General features: G+C 48.9%; 1 protein-coding gene across 1 annotated transcript in view; it reads right to left on the bottom strand.

Annotated features, from left to right (window-relative positions):
• Positions 1-1,826: 1,826 nt before the first annotated feature.
• The window catches only part of LOC104276267 (lysine-specific demethylase PHF2-like), a gene marked incomplete at both ends in the record, with an annotated part of 37,734 nt that continues 19,968 nt past the window's right edge, over positions 1,827-19,592 (bottom strand). Inside the window, 10 exon segments of the mRNA XM_009872522.1 lie at positions 1,827-2,115; positions 3,327-3,436; positions 5,084-5,179; positions 6,760-7,037; positions 14,461-14,618; positions 16,298-16,371; positions 16,571-16,749; positions 17,010-17,125; positions 18,335-18,454; positions 19,275-19,592. The exon segment at positions 19,275-19,592 is cut by the window's right edge and continues 78 nt beyond it. Coding sequence (XP_009870824.1) covers positions 1,827-2,115; positions 3,327-3,436; positions 5,084-5,179; positions 6,760-7,037; positions 14,461-14,618; positions 16,298-16,371; positions 16,571-16,749; positions 17,010-17,125; positions 18,335-18,454; positions 19,275-19,592 — 1,738 coding nt within the window.

Below are 19,592 nucleotides of genomic sequence, written 5' to 3' on the forward strand. Positions count from 1 at the left end.
CCCCTTGCCTGCAGCACCGGGACCAACCCACGTACCACCACAGCTCCCATTTCTTCTTGCCCTCTCTTCCCCCCAACCTGCCTCCAGCCTTGACAGAAGGAGGCTGAGACATGCGTGCAAACACACACACACACGCACACAAACTTTCTTCTGACAGATTCAGGCTGGCACCGAGGCACTACAACACGTCTGAAGCGGACAACGTTCCCACCAGCTACCACCAAAAATCTCCCTTGTCCCCAAGGTACCGGGGACCACCGGGTGCAACGCAAGCCCACGCAGCCTCTTCCCGTCCCACCGCCCTGTGATACCTGCAGAGAGTCAGCTCCTCTCCACTTTTCCCACCTGCCTCAAGCACCCCAGCTTTACAGATCATGACAGTGTGGGTGACACTTTCCATGGGAAGTTTCCTCACTTCTCATCCTTTCGCCTCACTCTTTAGGAGACCTTTTCTGAGGATGTCCTAGAGCTCCCTAATTCTGCTTCATCCCACCATCTCCTTCCACAGTTCCTTCATTCCCAGATGCCCAATCTGGAAGCCCCCAGGCTCAGGACACTTGTGCTCCATGCAGAGAGATGCCCTGAAGTCCCCTTGGTGACCCCAGCTCTCCCAAGACCCTGAACAGGAGGCCCTGAAAGCGCTCTGCTCCCTGCGAGGTCAGCCACTCGCTTTCCTGGTGCACGGCTCCTTCCCTTCTCCGAGGGCTGAGCCATACCATGGGCAAGGTGCGATCCACGTGCCTGGTCAGGGTCCCTTCACGACGCCCTGACTTGGCCACCCAGCTCAACGGCCAACCTGGGCTTCGGCTCCATTCAGCACTCCTCTTCCCATCACTTCTTCCACTGGCTTGAACCCGTTTCACTAATGCCACCATCTCCCACAGCCACAATCTCAGGCAAATATGTTCATTCCGCTCTGGTTCTGCAGATGGCCCCAGGTATTACCACCTCCTGGCAGGACCCAAGCACCTATCGCGGGCTCTGTATGGCCCATTCAAGCTGCTCTGATGTTTTATTGTTTGCCAGGATGCTGTGCACTACCTCTAATTTCCTCCACTCAAATACAGGTGAACGCAGAAAACATCTGCCTCGCTGTTTACACCCAGAACCTCTCCCAGTGGGATCTCATGCTTCATCTTCACGTTACGCGGTGCCTGTCCCACACACCTGCCTCTGTCACGCTTTCTGAGCAAAGTTCAAGCAGAGAATAGGAGGTCCTAGCCCAGGCTCCAGCACAGCCTCAGTTTTCCCTACGGCAGACAGCAAGCGACCTCTTCCTCTCTCTTGGCTTTGGTTGTGTAGCTGGGTTACTCCCAAGGTTTGACATTCCTCTGCTCCCTTGTGGCACCTCCCAGGACCGGTTTGCGGATTCGCACTGCTCTACACCCGCTGGGTAGGATATTCCTCGTGCACCTGTCAGCAAAGGTCTCGGTGTTACAACCACCCAACCACAGCAGTGCCTGACCTAGCCCTGGGCAGAACAGCCTTCATAGATGGCGTCTTCCCCTGGACAAGGCTTCACCAGACAGGCTGGACTCTGATGTGACCGCTGCAGGTGTTCCTCAGGAGCCTCAGGACATGCCCACGAGTACTTCCTAGCACGGGATGTACTTCCTAGCACGGCACGCCTCACATCCTGCAACAAACAGCCCAGCAGCAAGCACATATTTGGGCCCACGGCACCGGGACAGCCAAGGCCACAAGTCCTACCTCCGACCAGACCTGACCTTGCTGAAGCACTTCTACAGACCCACGCCAAGCACAACACGTGAGGGCCCTGCAAAAGGCACAGATTATGCGACCAGTTCACCCTTCCCCATTCCTACAGCATAACCCCAGGCGTTTCCTGGTACCTTTGGCGGAGGCATTGTTCTGCGAGGATGATGAGGGTCTCCTCTGTGTGAGGAAAACACCGGGTGCCATCGGCTGCGATCCCCTGTTAGGCTGGGCGACCCCAAACGTGCTGGCCCCTGCGGTGTACTCGTGATCTGTGAGGCTGCTGGCATGTGACTCCAGCTTCGGCTCTGGCGAGCTGCCTTCCTGAGCCGCTTTGTTCGCGTTGTTGGTTGACAGCTTCTTTTTGGTATTTTTTTTCTTCTTGCCTTTTTGTTCCTCCTTTAAAATGACAAACATGAAGCTCAGATTAATTCCCCAGAAGACCTTTAGCTATGGCAAGGGCCGGCGGCGTTGCTTAGGGTCCTGATACAACGAAAACCCACGAAGCTTGCCACGTACAAACTGCTTGGGGTCTGTTCCGATACCATCTCGCTCACAGCTTGCTCTGCTGCGCACACACGTTTGCCTTTCTTGCATCTACGTATGTGCCTTGTGCTGCTGAGCCTCCTTGTTTGTTAATATCACGTACCCTGTGGCGAGCAGGAGCCAGCCAGGACCAAAACGACCCTTCCTCAGGAGACCAGCGCGGTTTGGCATGAACAAATCTTTCGATGTTCCACAAAAACTGGTACCTCCTATCTTCAGGTATCTTCACACGCTTTCACAACAGCATGGAGGATGTTAAACATCCCACTGATTTCACAGACTCTGCTTCCTGCTAGGACACACACACGATATATCTCGACCTGTAACTGCACTTCCACATACACACCAGAAGAATGGTGGTCTGTTGCCACCCTGTCTCCCTTGCCTATTTTCAGTCCACTTCTTGGTGAAACCCTGCTACCATTATTACGAGCTCTTCTACTCAACAGCACGCCGAACAGAGGCCTCAGGCCAACAAAACTTGCATCTCCAGCAACTTGCCAAAGCGTCTCACCAGCAGACCTCATCGCCTTCACGCCTCGTGGTGTCACGTTTGTGGGGCCTGTGTGCATTAGGCACTTAGCACCTACCTGACCTCTTCAGAGACTTAGCAACACCCAAAGTGTCTCAACACCTCTGCTACGCTGACCCATGGTTACTCACAAATCACCAGATCTTTGGGAGTGAATCCTTACGCTTCCCAGCAGCCGTTTTCCGCCAAGGCAATCACACCGCTCAGGCTCTCCAGTACACATCCATACGCAGTGCACGCACCCTCCTTTTGGGCAGCCTCCTTCTGTCTTAGCCTCGTAGCTATGCTCACTCGCTCACACTTCTCTACGCTTCCAACACATCACCTGCTCTGCGCCGTGGCGTTGCCAGGTATGGCGTGACACTATTGGGCTTTTGATCCATTTATTTCCCCGCAACTGCTGAGCCTTGTGTCACTGGCATGAATAAACCCCAAGAAGGACCGGCACTGCGCCACTGTTTGGGCACGACTCTGCCGGCTGGGGAGAGGGCTTTCCTTTCCTGACAGCTACTACTTCTTGAGCAACCCTCACCTGCTGTGACAACTTGGCGGCAGCAGCGGCGAGTCCGGTTTCAATGGAGGCGACTCTCGTGCCCTCCCGCACCGGTCTGTCTTGTCGAGGCACCGAGGGGCCGACTCGTGCTGCAAGGAAAGCAGAGGCAGGTGAGACGTGCAGAACGTACCCGTGTGAGCAGCGTAATGACGCGCGGGGCAGCGAGGCTTTGCCCTCCTGAGGGCCAGGGATGCTGCAGGCTCTGCCCTTCCTTCCTGAGGCCTCGTGCAAAGGCAGGAGGTGCCAACAGCCTCCAGTCACAGCAGCTTGGGGAGAGGCTGCCAATGAAGATGTGACACAGCTGAGCAGCTTCACTGGTGGCTGCACTCACCTGGAACCAAAGCCACTGGAGGTTCCTGCCTACGCTATGGATATGAGCAGCTCCAGCATCGTTACCAAATGGACAGTATCCCCTGCCCCACCAGCTGGGGGTCGACATGCAGTGCCACAAGCTGATGAGGCATGGGCTGTTTGTCACAAACACAGCAAGCCATTGAGACTCCCCTGTTAGAGGTCTAAGGGCCCCCTGGCCTGTTGCTGCCTCCGGTGAGGCGCAACAAAAACACCCTTCTAGACCACTGACTCTGGCTGGCCCCAGAGGAGACTGTTCCCACTCTCTAATTATTCTTTACACAGTCTACACCTAAAAGCTACAGCTCCTTGGCTCTCTGGGGTTTCACTGTTACACCACTGCTAATGTGGCCACCATTGTTCTAGCAACAAGAGTGTGAAGAGAAATAAACCAACAGCCCACTGAGGAATGACATTTTCCTACCAACCGATTGACAGAAGGTCAACACTGCTCGGCATGAGTCCCAGTGTATCACAGAATCATAGAACGTGTTGGGCTGGAAGGGACCTTTAAAGGTCACCTAGGCCAACCCCCCCACAGTGAGCAGGGACAGCCTGAACTATATCAGGCTGCTCAGAGCCCCATCCAGCCTGACCTTGGATGTCTCCAGGGATGGAGCCTCCAGCACCTCTCTGGGCAACCTGTGCCAGTGTTTCACCACCTTCATATAAACAACTTTTTTCTAACATTTAATCAGAGTCCACCCTCCTCTAGCTTAAAACCATTGCCCCTCATCCTGTCATTACACATTCTTGTGAACGGCCCCTCCCTAGCTTTCCTGTAGCCCCTTCAGGCACTGCCGCTGTAAGGTCTCCCCGGAGCCTTCTCTTCTCTAGGCTGAACAGCCCAAACTCCCTCAGCCTGTCCTCGTATGGGAGGTGCTGCAGTCCCCTGATCGTCTTAGCCCTTTGACCCCTCCGGTGGCCTTCTCTGGGCCCGCTCCAGCAGGTCCACGTCCTCCTTGTGCTGGAGGCCCAGAGCCACACGCAGAACTGCAGTGGGGTCTCCCCAGAGCGGAGCAGAGGGGCAGAGTCACCTCTCTGGCCCTGCCGGCCACGCTGCTTCTGCTGCAGCGCAGGATGCGATTGGCCTCTGGGCTGCGAGCGCGCGGTGGTGGCTCACGTCCAGCTTTTGGCCCACCAGCACCCCCAGGTCCCTCTGCGGGGCTGCTCTCTAGCACCTCATGCCCAGCCTGCGCTGATAACAAGGACTGCCCCGAGCCCGGTGCAGGACCTCCCACTGTGCTGAAAAGGATTATTTCTTCCTGTGGTAAAGAAATTGCTAGTTGTGGTCTTACAATTTCCATGCTCCTTCAAAACAGGTGCTTTTTGGGGACCTGCATGACGTAGCCTGAGCCTGGGCAGCACAGACCACATGGACTTACCCGTTGGACTGTAAGGGGCATCATCTGAACTTTTCCTTTTCTTTGATCGCGATTTGAATACTGGGTTATCTTCATCTGATTCGAGAGAAGGGTAAACTACGGTAGGAAACAAAGGGTAATAGTTTCAGTGTGGAAAACAGCTCTACCCTACAGAGAGGCCTAATTGCTCTGTACAGGCATCACCGGTGGAACAGCAAGGTCTTCCAGAAGTCTCACTGAGCGGTGACACGGCTGCGAAACGCAGGGGACTTTCTCCTGCTCTCATCCACACCCTACACGTGGGAGCTACCGTCATTAAACTGTGACCAGGTGCTTTTAGGATACACAGTGAAACTTTCTCAAACAGGAAAAAGGAGTCTTCCTCTTGCCTGTGGAATGGCTGCAGAGCAAGAAGAGACACGAAGAGGTTTCCTTATCTCAAGCTAGACTGGTGCTGAAGACACATCAGCCAACCACTTCATTCAGCACCACACCTTCCTGGCCCGGATGGCTCCCACACAGGCAGAGACAAATGAGACATGGTGTGAGTGTCCAAAAGATGAATGTGAACCCTTCTACTAAAGGCTTTTGGGATAAACACCAACTTACCCATCTAAACTTTGTCCCACCCTGTATTATGGAGTTTCTGCATATTTTTTTTTTCCCTTATGTTTGATTTTCTTGCCAGTTGCCATCACTGGCTATTTCGGCAGAGCCTTGCTCATGGGTAGTATCTGTCTGTACATCACCCCCCTGTCTGTAAATCACTTCCCTCATCTGTAAATCACCCCCTTCCATCTGTAAATCACATCCTTTCACAGGGCTGCTCTGTCCCAAAGCACCTTCCAGCACAACCACTGCACCTCAGCGCACGCTGCGCACTCTAAATGGCTGGGCAGCCTTCTGCAACACGTCACAGCATCTCCATTTTGACCAGCATCTCTGTTAATAATGCAAAATCAGAAATGACTTCTGACGGCCACGCTCGCCAGGGAGACTTAAACACACACACGGACTCTCTTGTTACATCCCCCAAACCTCTACCAACAAGAGGTTGGTTGGTCTTCTTTGGGACCTCAGGCTTTCCATGTCATATCGGTCTTCACGTTATTACTTTTCTTCACTTCGTCACTTCTTACACCCAAAAATGCTCTTGCAGATCCTTACGGCAGAATTGATACAACTGGGGCAAACTGACTTTGTGCCCATTTCTGCTTCAGATGACTGCGTTCTCTGCCAACCCCAAAAATACCATCGGATCCCTTTTCCAAGGGCAAATTCAACTTCTCGCTCATCTTAGCTAGACATCTTATTGCTATTGCGCAGACAAGGACGTTTTTTCCCGAAGTACCAGTCCCTGACACACATTTCTGGGACAGTTTCCTGTTTCTTGGCCGACTGCTGCCATTTCGGTGGGCTTCTGTGCCTCTTAGACCCTTCTGATTGCAACACGCCTCAGACAGGCACGTCTGTCTGGATGGTCCCGTCGCTACCAGTCTGACAGCGTTTGCTTAATTTCGCCATGCAGACCTCCTGTTATTCGCTCTCCTCCTTACCAAAACACTCAGGTGATCTTACCGTGACTCGAAGCGAGCAAGCGCACCATGAGAAATATGGAGGGGTATTTGCAAACATGCGCAAACAGGTACATGCATACCTGGGCACATACTCGCTCGGGCTGTTTCATTTGTCCTTACCGTAATCTGAGTCTTTGAAACAGGCATCTAAGTGGTCCTGATCTTCATCGTAGTCTTCGATGTCAATACTGTTCTTTGTGCTTTTCTTTAGTAACCGCTTGCCGGCGTTTTTGTTGCCGCTGCCGCCCGTTTTTTTAGAGTTTTGCGTGGAGATGGAGTTATTCTTCGCCTGATTGGTACCCCACGACGTCTGGAGGCAGGACTCGGAGGACTGGAGGTTCGCCATCGATAGCATGCCTTGGATCGCTTCTTGTGTGCTGGGGGAGGCAGGTGGCTGACTGCAGGGAAACATTGAGAAACACAAAAGTGATTAGTGATTCCAGAAAAAGATGAACTCCTCATGAACAGTCAACTCCTTTCAACTGCAACTCCTTTCCTGCACGGTGCAGCTAGGAGAGACTTCCCTGAAACTCTTTAATGGTCACAAATCAGAGGAGGTTCAACCTAAACATAAGGAAATACTTCTTACCTGTGAGGGTGACAGAGCCCTGGCACAGGCTGCCTGGAGAAGTTGTGGAGTCTCCATCTCCGGAGACTTTCCAAACCTGCCTGGACGTGTTCCTGTGTGGCTGCCCTGGATGACCCTGCTCTGGCAGGGGTGTTGGACAGGAGGATCTATAGAGGTACCTTCCAACTCTGACCATTCTGTGATTCTGAGTCTAGCACAGAGCCACAGAGATGATGGAGGGATGGAACATCTCCCTGATAAGGAAAGGCTGAAGGAGCTGGGTCTCTTTTGCTTGGAGAAGAGGAGACTGAGGGGTGACCTCATCAGTATTCATAAATACATAAAGCGTGTCAGAAGGACAGAGTCAGGCTCTTCTCAGTAACGCCCAATGACAGGACAAGGGGCAATGGGTACAAGCTGGAGCACAGGAGGTTCCACAAAAACATGAGGAAAAGCCTTTTTAATGTGAGGGTGACAGAGCCCCGGCCCAGGCTGCCCAGAGAGGGTGTGGAGTCTCCTGCTCTGGAGACTTTCAAACCCACCTGGACTCTAGGTAACCCTGCTTTGGCAGGCAGGTTGGACTAGATGATCTCTTGAGGTCCCTTCCAACCCTGAACACTCTGTGACTCTGTGTGACACCACAGCCAGCACATTAGATTTGGGGTCAGTGCCCCAGAAGCCAGGATGCTGTGCACGGGGTGGCTGGGCTTGTGACGGCTCGGGGCAAGCCTGAAGGGTCAGGTAACTTTTCCAAAGCCCTCGACAGCATTTCCAACAATGCAGCATCTCTGCGACAAGATCTGAGGGTGTTTGGGTGAGCACTGGAGGAGGTGGGTTTCTGCTACATAGAGGGGAAATGTGAACAACTGGAAAGAAGCTCGTGATCACAGGCCACAGTTCACACCGGGGGCTGTCACCTCTCAGGGATCTCCTGGGAAGAGCAACATGGTACCACCGAAAGAAATACAGAGCAGGCTGAGGTCAACTGCTCTGTAAATTCTCACGGGCACATACAGTTTGCGAGGTGGGAGAACACGCTCGCCAAAATATAGAAGAGCATAGAAGAACGTTAACCTCATTAGAGATCAGGCAGAGCGCACCATCAAATTCTTCCAGAACTTCGGAGTTTGGACAAACAGGGAAAAGCAAAATTCTCTCACTGTGGTAATATTTTTTACCGTTACCCCATAGAAGCCACTAACAGACAGCATTTCCCAAGTAAATTAGCAGCACCACCTCGCCTTCTCATGCTTGATTTTAATTTAATCCACTTTAAACCATTACAGGACTGTGGATAGAGTAACACACAAAACATAATGGGAGTTTCTGGGGACTAATTGCCTTCATAAATAACCCTGAAAATGAGTTAAGACATGTTAGCAGCTAGCAACCCAACGAACAGAAGAACATTGAAAAACTGATTTAGGAAAAAGACGTTTCAACTCCTTCATTATCATGCCAGATGCCTTAGCCTTCTCCCCCTCAAAGGCATACTTTGCACCACCTACAAGAAATTAATGTATTTTCTTTCCTTTTTTTTTCCCCAACTGCTTTTGCAAACACTGGACTCTCGAAACACTGCAAACAGACCGTCAAACACTGACCACTAAACGGGCGAATCAGAGAGGAACTGCCTTAAGCAACACAAGGTTCAACAAATAAATTGTGGCATATGATCAAAAGCAGTGGCTCCCAGAGTCAAACCACAACCTGAACGTGTGGGTGAAACGTCTCAAAGAGCCGCACGCGGGGCAAAGTGTTTCTCATTAGGGCACGTGCTTGCGTGTCCTTCCATTAGAACATTTCAGCTTCCTAAGCCAAAAACAGAAAAAAAAAGCAGGAAGAATCAGGAAGAAATTTTTAAGCTCTGGAAGACCATATCCCCTTTCTGTAGCTTCAGTAATGATTTTTACCAAAAAAAAAAAAAAAAAGAGAGAGAGAATAAACTACCTGTGAGTTACAACTATGTCTTAAAAAACATTTAAAAGGAGGGTGGGAGCTGGAGTGAAGCAGTCAGAATGTTTCTGCCCCCGTTCTCCCCTCCCGGCTGGTGAGGGCCCTTCGAACACGCAGCACGGTGGAATTTGGCAACGGTGCAGACCCTGCCGCTGTTCCACAAATCCTGGTGGCCTTGCTTTCCTTTCCTCAAGCTAAGAAAACCAAACTGATGTTGTGGATGAACAGCAAAAAGGACTCTTTTAAGCTGCGGGCTCTTCTGCTTCAGCGTTTTGCATAGCCTCCGTTTTCAGGATTTTATTGTTTGGGTTCGCTCTTGTGAAGACAAGGAGACACGATCTGAGATTTGCTGCAACACCAGTTTGCTGCGGAGCGAGCACCTGGTGACTTTTAGCCGCGCAGAGCGCAGGAACTGAAAAAGGTCTGTGCTGGAAACTGCCAGCTTCGCCCTGCAACTCCCAGCACCGCACGGGAAACCTTGGTGCAGCTGCCGCGTCGTCCACGGGCCGGAAAAAATACCAACGCAGCACGGTAGCCACCTGAACGACCTGCAGGGCTGGGCTGTGGAGGATGAGAAACGCCAGAGGCGGTACGGAGCCCAGTGGTCCCAGCTTGCACCCACACGGAGCAGCCCGAGCTCGCCAGCCCACTAACGAGTCACGTGCGTTGTCATCACCAACAACCACCTTCCTGCTGCTGCTCCCCGGGGCCGCAACCGCCAGCACGTTTTCCCATCGTTAGTAGCAAGAAGCCCCATCATGGAAGGGAAAATTGGATTAAAAAAAGTCTCCCCCGGGGCTGGCAGCGCTGGTCGGGACATCACGAGGAGGAGCAGGGATGCTGAGGAAGAAGACAAGAGCCTGTACGGCACAGACGGCTTCGTGCCCTACGCGCAGCACCCTCTGCGACCGTTTGTCGTGTCGGGTTTAAGCCTAGCGGTACCTTCGTAAGGGAGGAGGGCAGAAAGCATTCCTTCAGGTGAAGTTTTGGGGCTTTCACATCTCCCGTGTCACCCACCCGGACTTGCCAAGAACATCCTTTCCCTGCCAGCACGTTCCAGAGCAGGTGGCAAAAGGCAAAGAGTTGTGACTGTGACAAGAATAGACACGATTCAGCAGGGACAGACTAAGGTTTTACCTCCTTAGTCGAGGGTGACCCCTCATATTTGGAAACTGAATTCACTCATTTCAGCAGACTGCTCCTCACTGAGGGGGGGTTTCTACCCCATTCTCCTTGCTGCTGACACAGACGGCTGGAGGCGCCGAGAGAGCAGAGGGGCAGGGACGACACACAGCCAGGTCACCAACGTCTCACCTCGCATCTGAGTAAGTATCGACCAGGGTCATCTTAAGATTAGAGGAAAACTAGATAAGGGCAAAGGGAAGTCCCAGGAACCACTGAGCCTTTTGGAAATGGAAATAAGAAACAACCTGAAGCAAGAACTATCTCACAGGGTTACAGAGGTAAAATAATTTCAAGCTCAAACCCCGTATTTCCTTGCATTGTTGAATCAGATCTAGCAACAACAAATAACTTCGCTCAGCTCAAGATTATGTGACTCCTAGTTCCTCCAAGCTTTTTCTCCATGCCCCATTGCAATTTTTTTCAGCCTGTTGCCACATTTACAGCAGCTGCCTTTCTGCAGGACCTCTGTCATTATCTCTCTCCCACCTTGCTACCCTTGACACAAATGTCGGAGATGCAGCTCTCTAGAGCAATCTAGGGAATGCCATCCCAGCATTTGGGTTGGAGTATCCAGAACATACGTACATGCATATATCTAAAAATACATATATATGCCTATTCTTTATCTGCCTTGCAAGTAGAGAACGATGGAAATTGTTCCTGAGAGTCAGATGTGACCACATTGGTGTTATGTTGCGACACACTCTGTTTGCATATCACGTTTCCTCTATTTTTTATTTTTTTTTTAAGAAGCACGTTAAGGTCATTTAAGAAGCCTAGCGTAATTAAGAAATGAAACACAGCAATTTCATTTATCGAGAGCTTTCCTCCATCAGGCTGCAACACCCACTGCCAAAGCCTAATTGTTTATACAAGAGCCAAAATTGATAGGACACATTCCCACTGAACTACCACACACGGTGCAGCAATCGCTGCAGAGTCGAGTCGTGCAACCGCGTTTGCGACTTGGATTTCAAAAAACCGCCAAGTCTACAAACACACCGGGTACCGAGCCCAGGCTGAGGGGAGTTAAAATGAAAGGCCTGAGTCCTCCTCTGCTACTGAGTTTTAACCCACTGCAGATGGCAAAATATACCTCCCAAGCAAAGAGAATCTTGGAGGGCTGTTTTATTAATCTGGTTTTTTTCCACTTACCCCTGCATTTCGGCACATCATAAGCCGGCAGCGAACCATGTTACACGTGGAATGGTGAGCAGTGAAAACGTGGCCAAGGCAGATTTCCTTTGAGTTCTTGCAATGGTCGATAAATTTTCTTATTTTACACCAAACTTCAAACATGGGAGTCATATTACACTGGCAACTTTATTCCCAGAGTTAGCTACACCTGCCCACGGATCTAATTACCTCCCAAAATCTAGGTGTGAATTCAACATAAAGACTAGTTCCATTATGCACCATAACCCAGAAAGGAAAAGGCATTCACGGGAACGGGAACAGTCAAACAGACAAGTGCTGGGCCCATTATTTCTTTTTAAAGGGCAAGCGCAGAGTCGGGGCCAGATCTCAAGAGATCAGAAAAACCTGGAACTGCTGACCAGCTTCTGCTCAAAAACCAAAATTGTGTTTCCTGGGAGCTGCAGACACACCGGGACCTCCCCTCACACCCTCCGCAATCACAGCAGGTGCTGGGCCGTTCGGATCAATCGCTCCTTGCTCAGGGGAAGCCTGTAACGGAGGAAAACTGGGACTGAACTGAGAGGAGATCTCTTCCCTAGAAATAGCAGCCTTGTCAAGATAAGCCTTCTGAGGATATGCAGCAAATAGGTTCCCTGAGTTTCAAATCATCTTTATTCACCCTGGCAGGAATGAGAACTCCTGAAGGAGACTCGGCATGAGCACACCTCTCGTCAGCAGAGAGATGAGGATCCCTGTCACTGTGCCTGCAACGAGTAAGAAACTCTGAATGTTGACGCGCAGAAGGCAGGACTGTCTCTGGCAGAGCTGCCTGGCACACCACAGCCGATGTACCCCACCTGAAGCCAGACTATATAAAATGCTTTCATCTCTCGCAACCATCTAAGCACTGAAAGAGACAATTGCCTAATAAATTAAGGTTAAACCTGAAGATGTCTCTGGTTCAGCAACACTCCCTCCTTTAGATTTCTCTGTAGCTCTGTCTGCAGCCATCAAAAATCCCATCTTCTCTCTCAACATCAAAAGAACTATCTTTTTTTAAAAAAACCCTCTCTGATAAAATCTGCTTCTGTGCTTTCCCTTGGTAACTTATTCCGTATGTTCCCCTCCTTCGACCACAAGGCATATCTTTCCGAATTCTCAGTTACAGTTTTTAACCTCCAATCTTTCCCAGGTTGAGCAGATATCTCCCTCTCTGAGGGGACCTTCTCATTCCACTTTAACAGGTCCTTTCACATGTGCAAGCTGCACTTTTCCTGGTACACCCAACACCCAGAAAGGGCAGAGCACAGGTGAGGAGGACAGCACCAGTCCCTCTTTGTCCAGGCTCTTTTCAACTCTCAGACCATTCCTGCAGCTACTTCTACTTCCTCTGCAGGTTCTATGAATCTATGATTCCACGATTCTGTGATTCTACGATTCTGTGGCTTTGGATAAAGACGCGGCCAGGGCACTCCGGCAACCACTGAAGGAGGTATCCAGCTTTACTACTCAGAGCAGATTTACACGTGGTGCAACACATCTCTTGCTTCTGTGCAACAACTGCTGCGTGAACCTCGAGTAGGGTGAATGCTGCTTCGAGCTGCTTCAAGCCACCAGCCTGGAGAACCAACAGGTCCCGGGGAAAGCGGTTTTACAGCAGAGGCAGAGCGGAGATGGAACTGGCTTATTAAAATGCCAAACAATAACAGCCTTACGGTGCGTTTCACATCATTTCCCACACCACCACCCAGCCTGCCATTCACACCTTTCAAATAATCCCTTTGTTTGCACGACAGGCGTATATAGAGGCTAGAAACTTCTGCCAGCAATTAGCCCACAGCTTCCAAAAGCACCAAGGCCGCAGTCCCCGCAGAGCAGTGGGAAGTGCTTAAGTGAATACTTGTGTTGTGGTTTTTTTTAAAGATGGGGGATAAACATTCAGTTAAGTCTGCAGCAGCAAAGAGCTCCTTTAATCGATCAGCAGGCCACTGGAGAGCACAGGGAGTAAGATGTAGCAAGACGTCTGCGGTGCGTGGAAGCCATAAACTCAGCTGACGTACCCAAAATCCCTTCCTGGGGATTTGTTCCTAAGGTTTGAGTTAAGCGAGACGCTTCCATATGTGAAAAGCCCCATTGGCTTCTTTCAAAATGACACGCATGCTTCTATTACCTAATTCTTTATCAGGAGTTTAAGATGGGACTCAGCCTGTAAAAATAGCACACGCACACATTTGCTTTGAGATGGGCCCAAACAAAACGCTTATTCCAGACAGTCCTGAATGGCAGGATTTGAGTCTAGGAACTATTTTTTTCCCAGTTTTGCATTTCTTCTCACTGTTCACTGTTTGGATTACCAAAAGATCTAGTGCTGTACTTTACTGACCATATTCCAAAACACCCAGCGTCAGCTTCAGCGTCCACCTACAGTGGTCCCGTAGGAAACACAACCAAGCCCAGGCAAGCACTTCCATTTCAGGTACAGAAGTACCCATGAAAGAGTTTGGGTTTTTCCATGTGTTTTGGTGAGGAGAAGAAGGATGACCAGGGGTGCAAGGAAGGCTACATGGTTCCCTGTTTTCTTTTCTCAAACATTCAACAATTAGGGAACTGAGCAGAACCTTACAATGCCTTACGGAAGGAACACTGGCCATTTAATTCATTACTTTATTACTGTATTAAAAACCATTTTTCATGCCCTCAAGCTCCATTCACTGAACTCTCTCTTCCTTCTGAATGATTCACCTATTATAGTATTATTGCTAAAACGGTTATTCAGCACTTACAGATGTGAAATGCCTCTATTTGTTTCAATTTTCCCTGACACTTTCCCACCTCTCCTTCCAGATCACAGGATAAAGGAAGAATTTGCTTGCAGTTACTGCAAAATTCATTTTCTCTCACACTCACACACACACAACCACAAAGAGCAATTCTTGTTCACAGGTAGGAGGAAAAAAACATCCCTTGGTTCATACCTGTTGGTGTTATACTCTAAACCCCCAACTTCCTTGCTTGCCTGCAAAAGATCAAGAATTCCTGCTGAACTTCCGCTCTCTTTCTTTACTTTGGAATTGCGTCCTGGCTTTGCCTCTGTGTCAATGTGAAGCAAGTCTTCATCTGACGAGTCATCGCTCTGCAAAAAACAAAGAAAAGGGTCAAGAAAGCAGAAACTCACCGAGTTAGTCAACAAGAAGAGCACAACCATTCCTGCAGCCTGCAAATTAGGGTTGGCACTCCTGATTTACTTTCATCAAAGAAAACAAACAACCAAACGGAATGAGGTACACAGTAAAACCCAGCTTCCTTGCAGCCTGTAGGCATGGCAGGTGTTTCTTTCCCCTTCCAACCCTGGAGAACCAGCTTTGAGATCCAATCCTGCGCAGAGGACCAAAGCACTCTCCCAGCGGTGCTGCCAGGTGTCGCCTCAGCCCCTGCTCCTGTTCTCGAGATCGTGAGCCATCGAGAAAAAGAAGTTATCATGTGGCCGTATCTCTGTCAGCACAGACTGGCATCAGGGCAGGGGGCTGTACCTTGCAAGACTATTAACGCAGCCAGTTTAGACACGAGGGCAGACCCGTCTCTGCCATCTCTACTGCAAGGCAAGAGGAAGATCTGACAGAGGAACGGCACAGACACACAGAAACAACGGCACCTGAGACCACTGAAGGAAGCCACCTGCACCTAACCATCCTTCTGGGGCTGGGATCTCTACGCACTGTAGCCCAGAGTACAACAGAGCAATGTTTTTCCCCATTTCTGCCCCGCTTTCAGGCTTTTAAAGCTCCAGCTGTTATTGCTCAGACTGCCAATCGCCATCCTCTCCAGAACTGGGCTCCCTCCTTAAGTTTTCACACAGAAGACACCAGCATGTTTTCCCCGGTTCTCTGTGCACCGGCCTCCAGATGTCAACCGCCCACTCAGGCAAGGAGGTCTGTCCTTGTTCTACAATATCCCTGAGCCAAACCAGGATGAAAAGGATCCCTCGGTTCTTCAGGCCCAACATTTCAGTCACCTACAGTTGTGTGTTAAGAAGCTATTTTGCTTTTTCCAACTATTCAGCTATCACAACACGAATTTGGGCAAAACATTTAATTTTCATGTCATTTAAACGTCATTTCTTTTCGAGCACTGAGCTTCAATGCTAACACAGAGCAAACTCATGCCTGTGCTGCACAGCTTCCTGAAGGGAAGCGATCCTCAGGCACGCTGGCATGCCTCAAGTTAGGGACAGGACTAAGTACCATGCCGAGTCCCGGGTATTCTAGATTTAAGAGGGAAACTCTGCTAAGTGATAGGAAACAAAATCTTTAATTGCTACATAATAGGTATTAAGGCCTTCTAGTAACGTGAAACACCAAATGACGTGAGTTAATTGTATCAGCATTACTCTGAGTTTCATCTGTTCAAACACCAACATGGATATTTGACGGCTGGTGGTTGAAGCGTGTGGGAACGGGAGGACAGACCCAGGTTGGGAGTACAGCCGGGGACAGAGCCCTGTGCCTGCCAGCTGCAGGACAGAAAACTCCTTCTGACCCTTCCCATCCCTTCTTCTGGCTCGCTCCCGTTCCTGTCATGCTGTACAACCCTCACGGTCTCCCCGCACGCTTCCCACCAGGCCTGCGCGGGTCCGCACAGCTCAAGCCCTGGCATCAAACTGCATCCTGGCAGGGCTCAGGCCGCCCGTCCTGGGCAGGCAGTGGCTACAGAGTGCCGGGGACAATGTGACAACAACCCAAGAGGTGGTTTTGCTCCCGTTGCTAAAGACATATGAAGAGTGCTTGTTTGGGATGGACACAAGAACAACCGTACCTTGTATGATACCGACTCCACCTTTGGCTTCTTAACAGGCGTGTGTTGCAGAGCGTCCTTTTTATCCGATAAAACTGGATTTAAAGAGAAAAAAAGAATAAAGAAAAGAAAAACAAAGTCATTGCTCTTTACCCTTAACCCACATATATTTGACTGACAGTCAAGGCATGGCTTGCTTTATTCTAAACCACATAGGTTTTAAAAACTATTTTTGGACGATCGACACCTAAGGCTTTGTTGTGCAGATACAGACAAAACAGGAAATACTCTTACAGGGCAGTTCTCTTTTTGCAGTGTTTTTCTTCCTTCTGATTGGAAACTCATCAATTTTTAATTCACCATCATCTGACACATATTCATATTCATCTCGTACAGGTTTCACTTTGTCTTCCTTAAAGTTCTGCAGTGACCCAAACACACTAGTATTCAGCTGGGTTTTGACTCCCTTTGAACTGAAAAGAAAAATAAGTAATTACAAACCAGTAACAAGACTGACTAGAAAACATTTTGCAAATCGACAGAGAGGAAACCGGTGAGTATCTCCACACAGAAATCTCAGTCAGCTTGGATACTTCTCTAGAGAGAAGAACGTTTTACATAAGTGTACATTGACCAGAAAGGCAGATTTTTACCTTTCTGTATAAAAAACCATAAATAGTGACTTTTTAATCTGCTTTTTCAGTCAGTGTGCATTGCCGCATTTTGTACTTACCCAAGTAACTTCTTATTAGAGAAGGAGAATGTAAACTTGTCCTTATTTCCTGACAAAGGCGTCTTTTCTGACTTGTGTTCCTCTTCCATTTTTAGAAGTGAATCGGGTTTACTGTTCTGAAAGGCAAAAGACCCAAAAGGAAAAAAGAAATCAGTTAAACGAGTAGTTGATGCTTCAGTTTCTTAAGTAACCTCAGAGAATCCCTAGATCTATAGCCAGAGAAAAATACGCTCCCCAAATTGTCGAGGGGGATTATACTCTCCCATAGACTAATGTGAGGTTTAGTTTGGGGTCTTGTTGCCATTCAAGACGCACTTCGGCGTCAATTTGAGCAGTGCCTGCCGCAAACATGATGCTGAATTTAAATATCACTGTCTTAAATAGGTACAGACTGAGGTAAAACACTGACCACGCGTTTTGGGAGTCAGAGCTCATCAGCATCGTGCCTGCGTGGCTCAAGACAGAATCTAACACCTCGCCAACAGGATTGCATTTTATCCCCAGGATCCACTTGTTTCTGTCACACCTTCAGAAAAGCTTGAATTACAAATTTATTTTGATATCCAAGTCATTCAGCACGACGGAAGCTTTTGATTATTTTTTAAGCATCACCTTAATACCCTCCTCAGCCCTGCTGGCTGCGGAATTAATCAGTACATACTGATCTGATCGCATTAACCGTGCCTTTTGTTAACACAAAAACTTTAATGTCTCTAAAGTCAATGATTCACGACTCCTAGAGATCTCCTCACGTGACAAAGCACGTACTTCTGCTTCGTTTGGGCGAATTTGTTTGCAGCTTTGTCATTAGAAGTTCACAAAGCAGGTGAAATTTCAGATTTTTTTTGAGCGAGCTGTCTGAAATGGTACCTGGAGAAAAAATGTGTTGTTCTACGGATGAATTTTACTCACTCTACACGAGCCCTCCAGGAAGGCAAGCTTTTAATTCATGTGGCATAATTCAGATTTCCATAACTCTGCTTTTATGCCACCATTAGTTATGGATTTCTCTGGAACTACCCTAGACTTAAAGTAGTAGAACTATGGTAAAGGCAGAACCACAGGGGAGACCAGCACGGAAAAATGTCATTATTAAGTCTTCCCGCTGGCTTCGCCAAGGATGAAGATGGACAATCCAGCATGTGCTTGTGAAGAATCCGTCCCTGCTCTTTTATCAGTGATTACTTGATTATTTTCTGCCCAATTTTTTTGCTTTGGGAACTGAAAACTGGTGCCTTGTATTCTCTGCTGAGGTAGACCTATGAATACCCTCAACTTATCACTATGTGGCAGAATCAGCAGGAGATTTTAACAGGAGACATTACCTTGTATTTCCATTTGGCTTCTGTTTTGCTTTTATTTTGCTCTCGAGCTTCAAATTTCTCCACCTCATTCTGCTTACTAGCAGTTTCCTTATTGGGAACACTTAAAACATTCTTTGCAGCCTGGGGAAAAAGTCAGCAGGTACTCTTAATGAGGATGGAGTGCTGGCACATTACAGAAACACAATTTTTCTATCTGGAATACAGCGTATTTTTTTAAAAATTCTCTTCTGATTCTTTCTTTCAGAACCCAAACCTGAGCTTCGATCAAATATTGCTGCTTCTGAGAATGCAGAAGACTAGCTGCCCTTCTCTTTGATATAGAAACATGCTTTGATATACCACGAGTACTACAAAAAACCTGCTAATCTTCCCGTCTACTGCTCCACGGACAGGTTTTGCAAACTTGCCTACAAACTATGAGGAGATTCAGAAGCATTTTAGCAAAGACTTAGGGATACTTCTTATCAAACAGCGTACAATCCCCTACTCCATCAGTGCCTCAGTGAAATCCTGGACCCTGCTGAAGTAAAACCTGTCGAATTAAGGGACATCAAAATGAACCTTGTCCTACATGGGCGAAAACGGAAGCAAACTATTGCTTTATCTTCAATCACTGACTCTAGAGCATAATCCCACGCAATTAAAGACGCTTTAGAAATTAGTTCCTTCATCTTTGATAACTGATTATGGAAATGCTGATGAGCAGTAATAACACGCTCATCTTGCCTCAGTTTGGGCAGGCGACTGGCGTATCAAACCAATAACCAAGCAAGCAGTCAAATCACAGCAAGCAGGTCGAAAAAAGGTGCCAAGCTAAAGTCATAAAACTTGCATTTGCTCCAGTGGAGACAGGGTTTCATCCTGCGTGGCTTAAAGTATTTTTCTCTTGAAGGAGGGTTTTTACCCCTACTATGGTGAGCGAACTTAAAGTACGACCCACCTTCCCCTTCTTTGGCGTCTCAATCTTCGTCAAGGCCTCCTTTGTGTGGGCCTCCAGTAAGTCGAGGTTTGGGATGGCTGGTGGCGGGCTCTCTTTTGCCTTCTTCCCTTTCTTTTTTCCTTCTCCCTTAACTTTCGGCATTTTAGGAGGCTTAGGGGGTTTGGGTGGCTTGGGAGGTTTGGGGGGTTTGGATGGCTTGAGCTGTTTGGGGGTTTTCACAGTTTTGGGAGTCTTTTTTTTAGGGAGCTTTTCTACAGGTGGGGGTGGCGGCGTCACTTGGACGGGCGACGGAGCCTCCTCTTTCTCCACAGGACAGAA

This window comes from Apaloderma vittatum, unplaced genomic scaffold, assembly GCF_000703405.1.
Source record: "Apaloderma vittatum isolate BGI_N311 unplaced genomic scaffold, ASM70340v1 scaffold8137, whole genome shotgun sequence".
NCBI lineage: Eukaryota > Metazoa > Chordata > Aves > Trogoniformes > Trogonidae > Apaloderma > Apaloderma vittatum.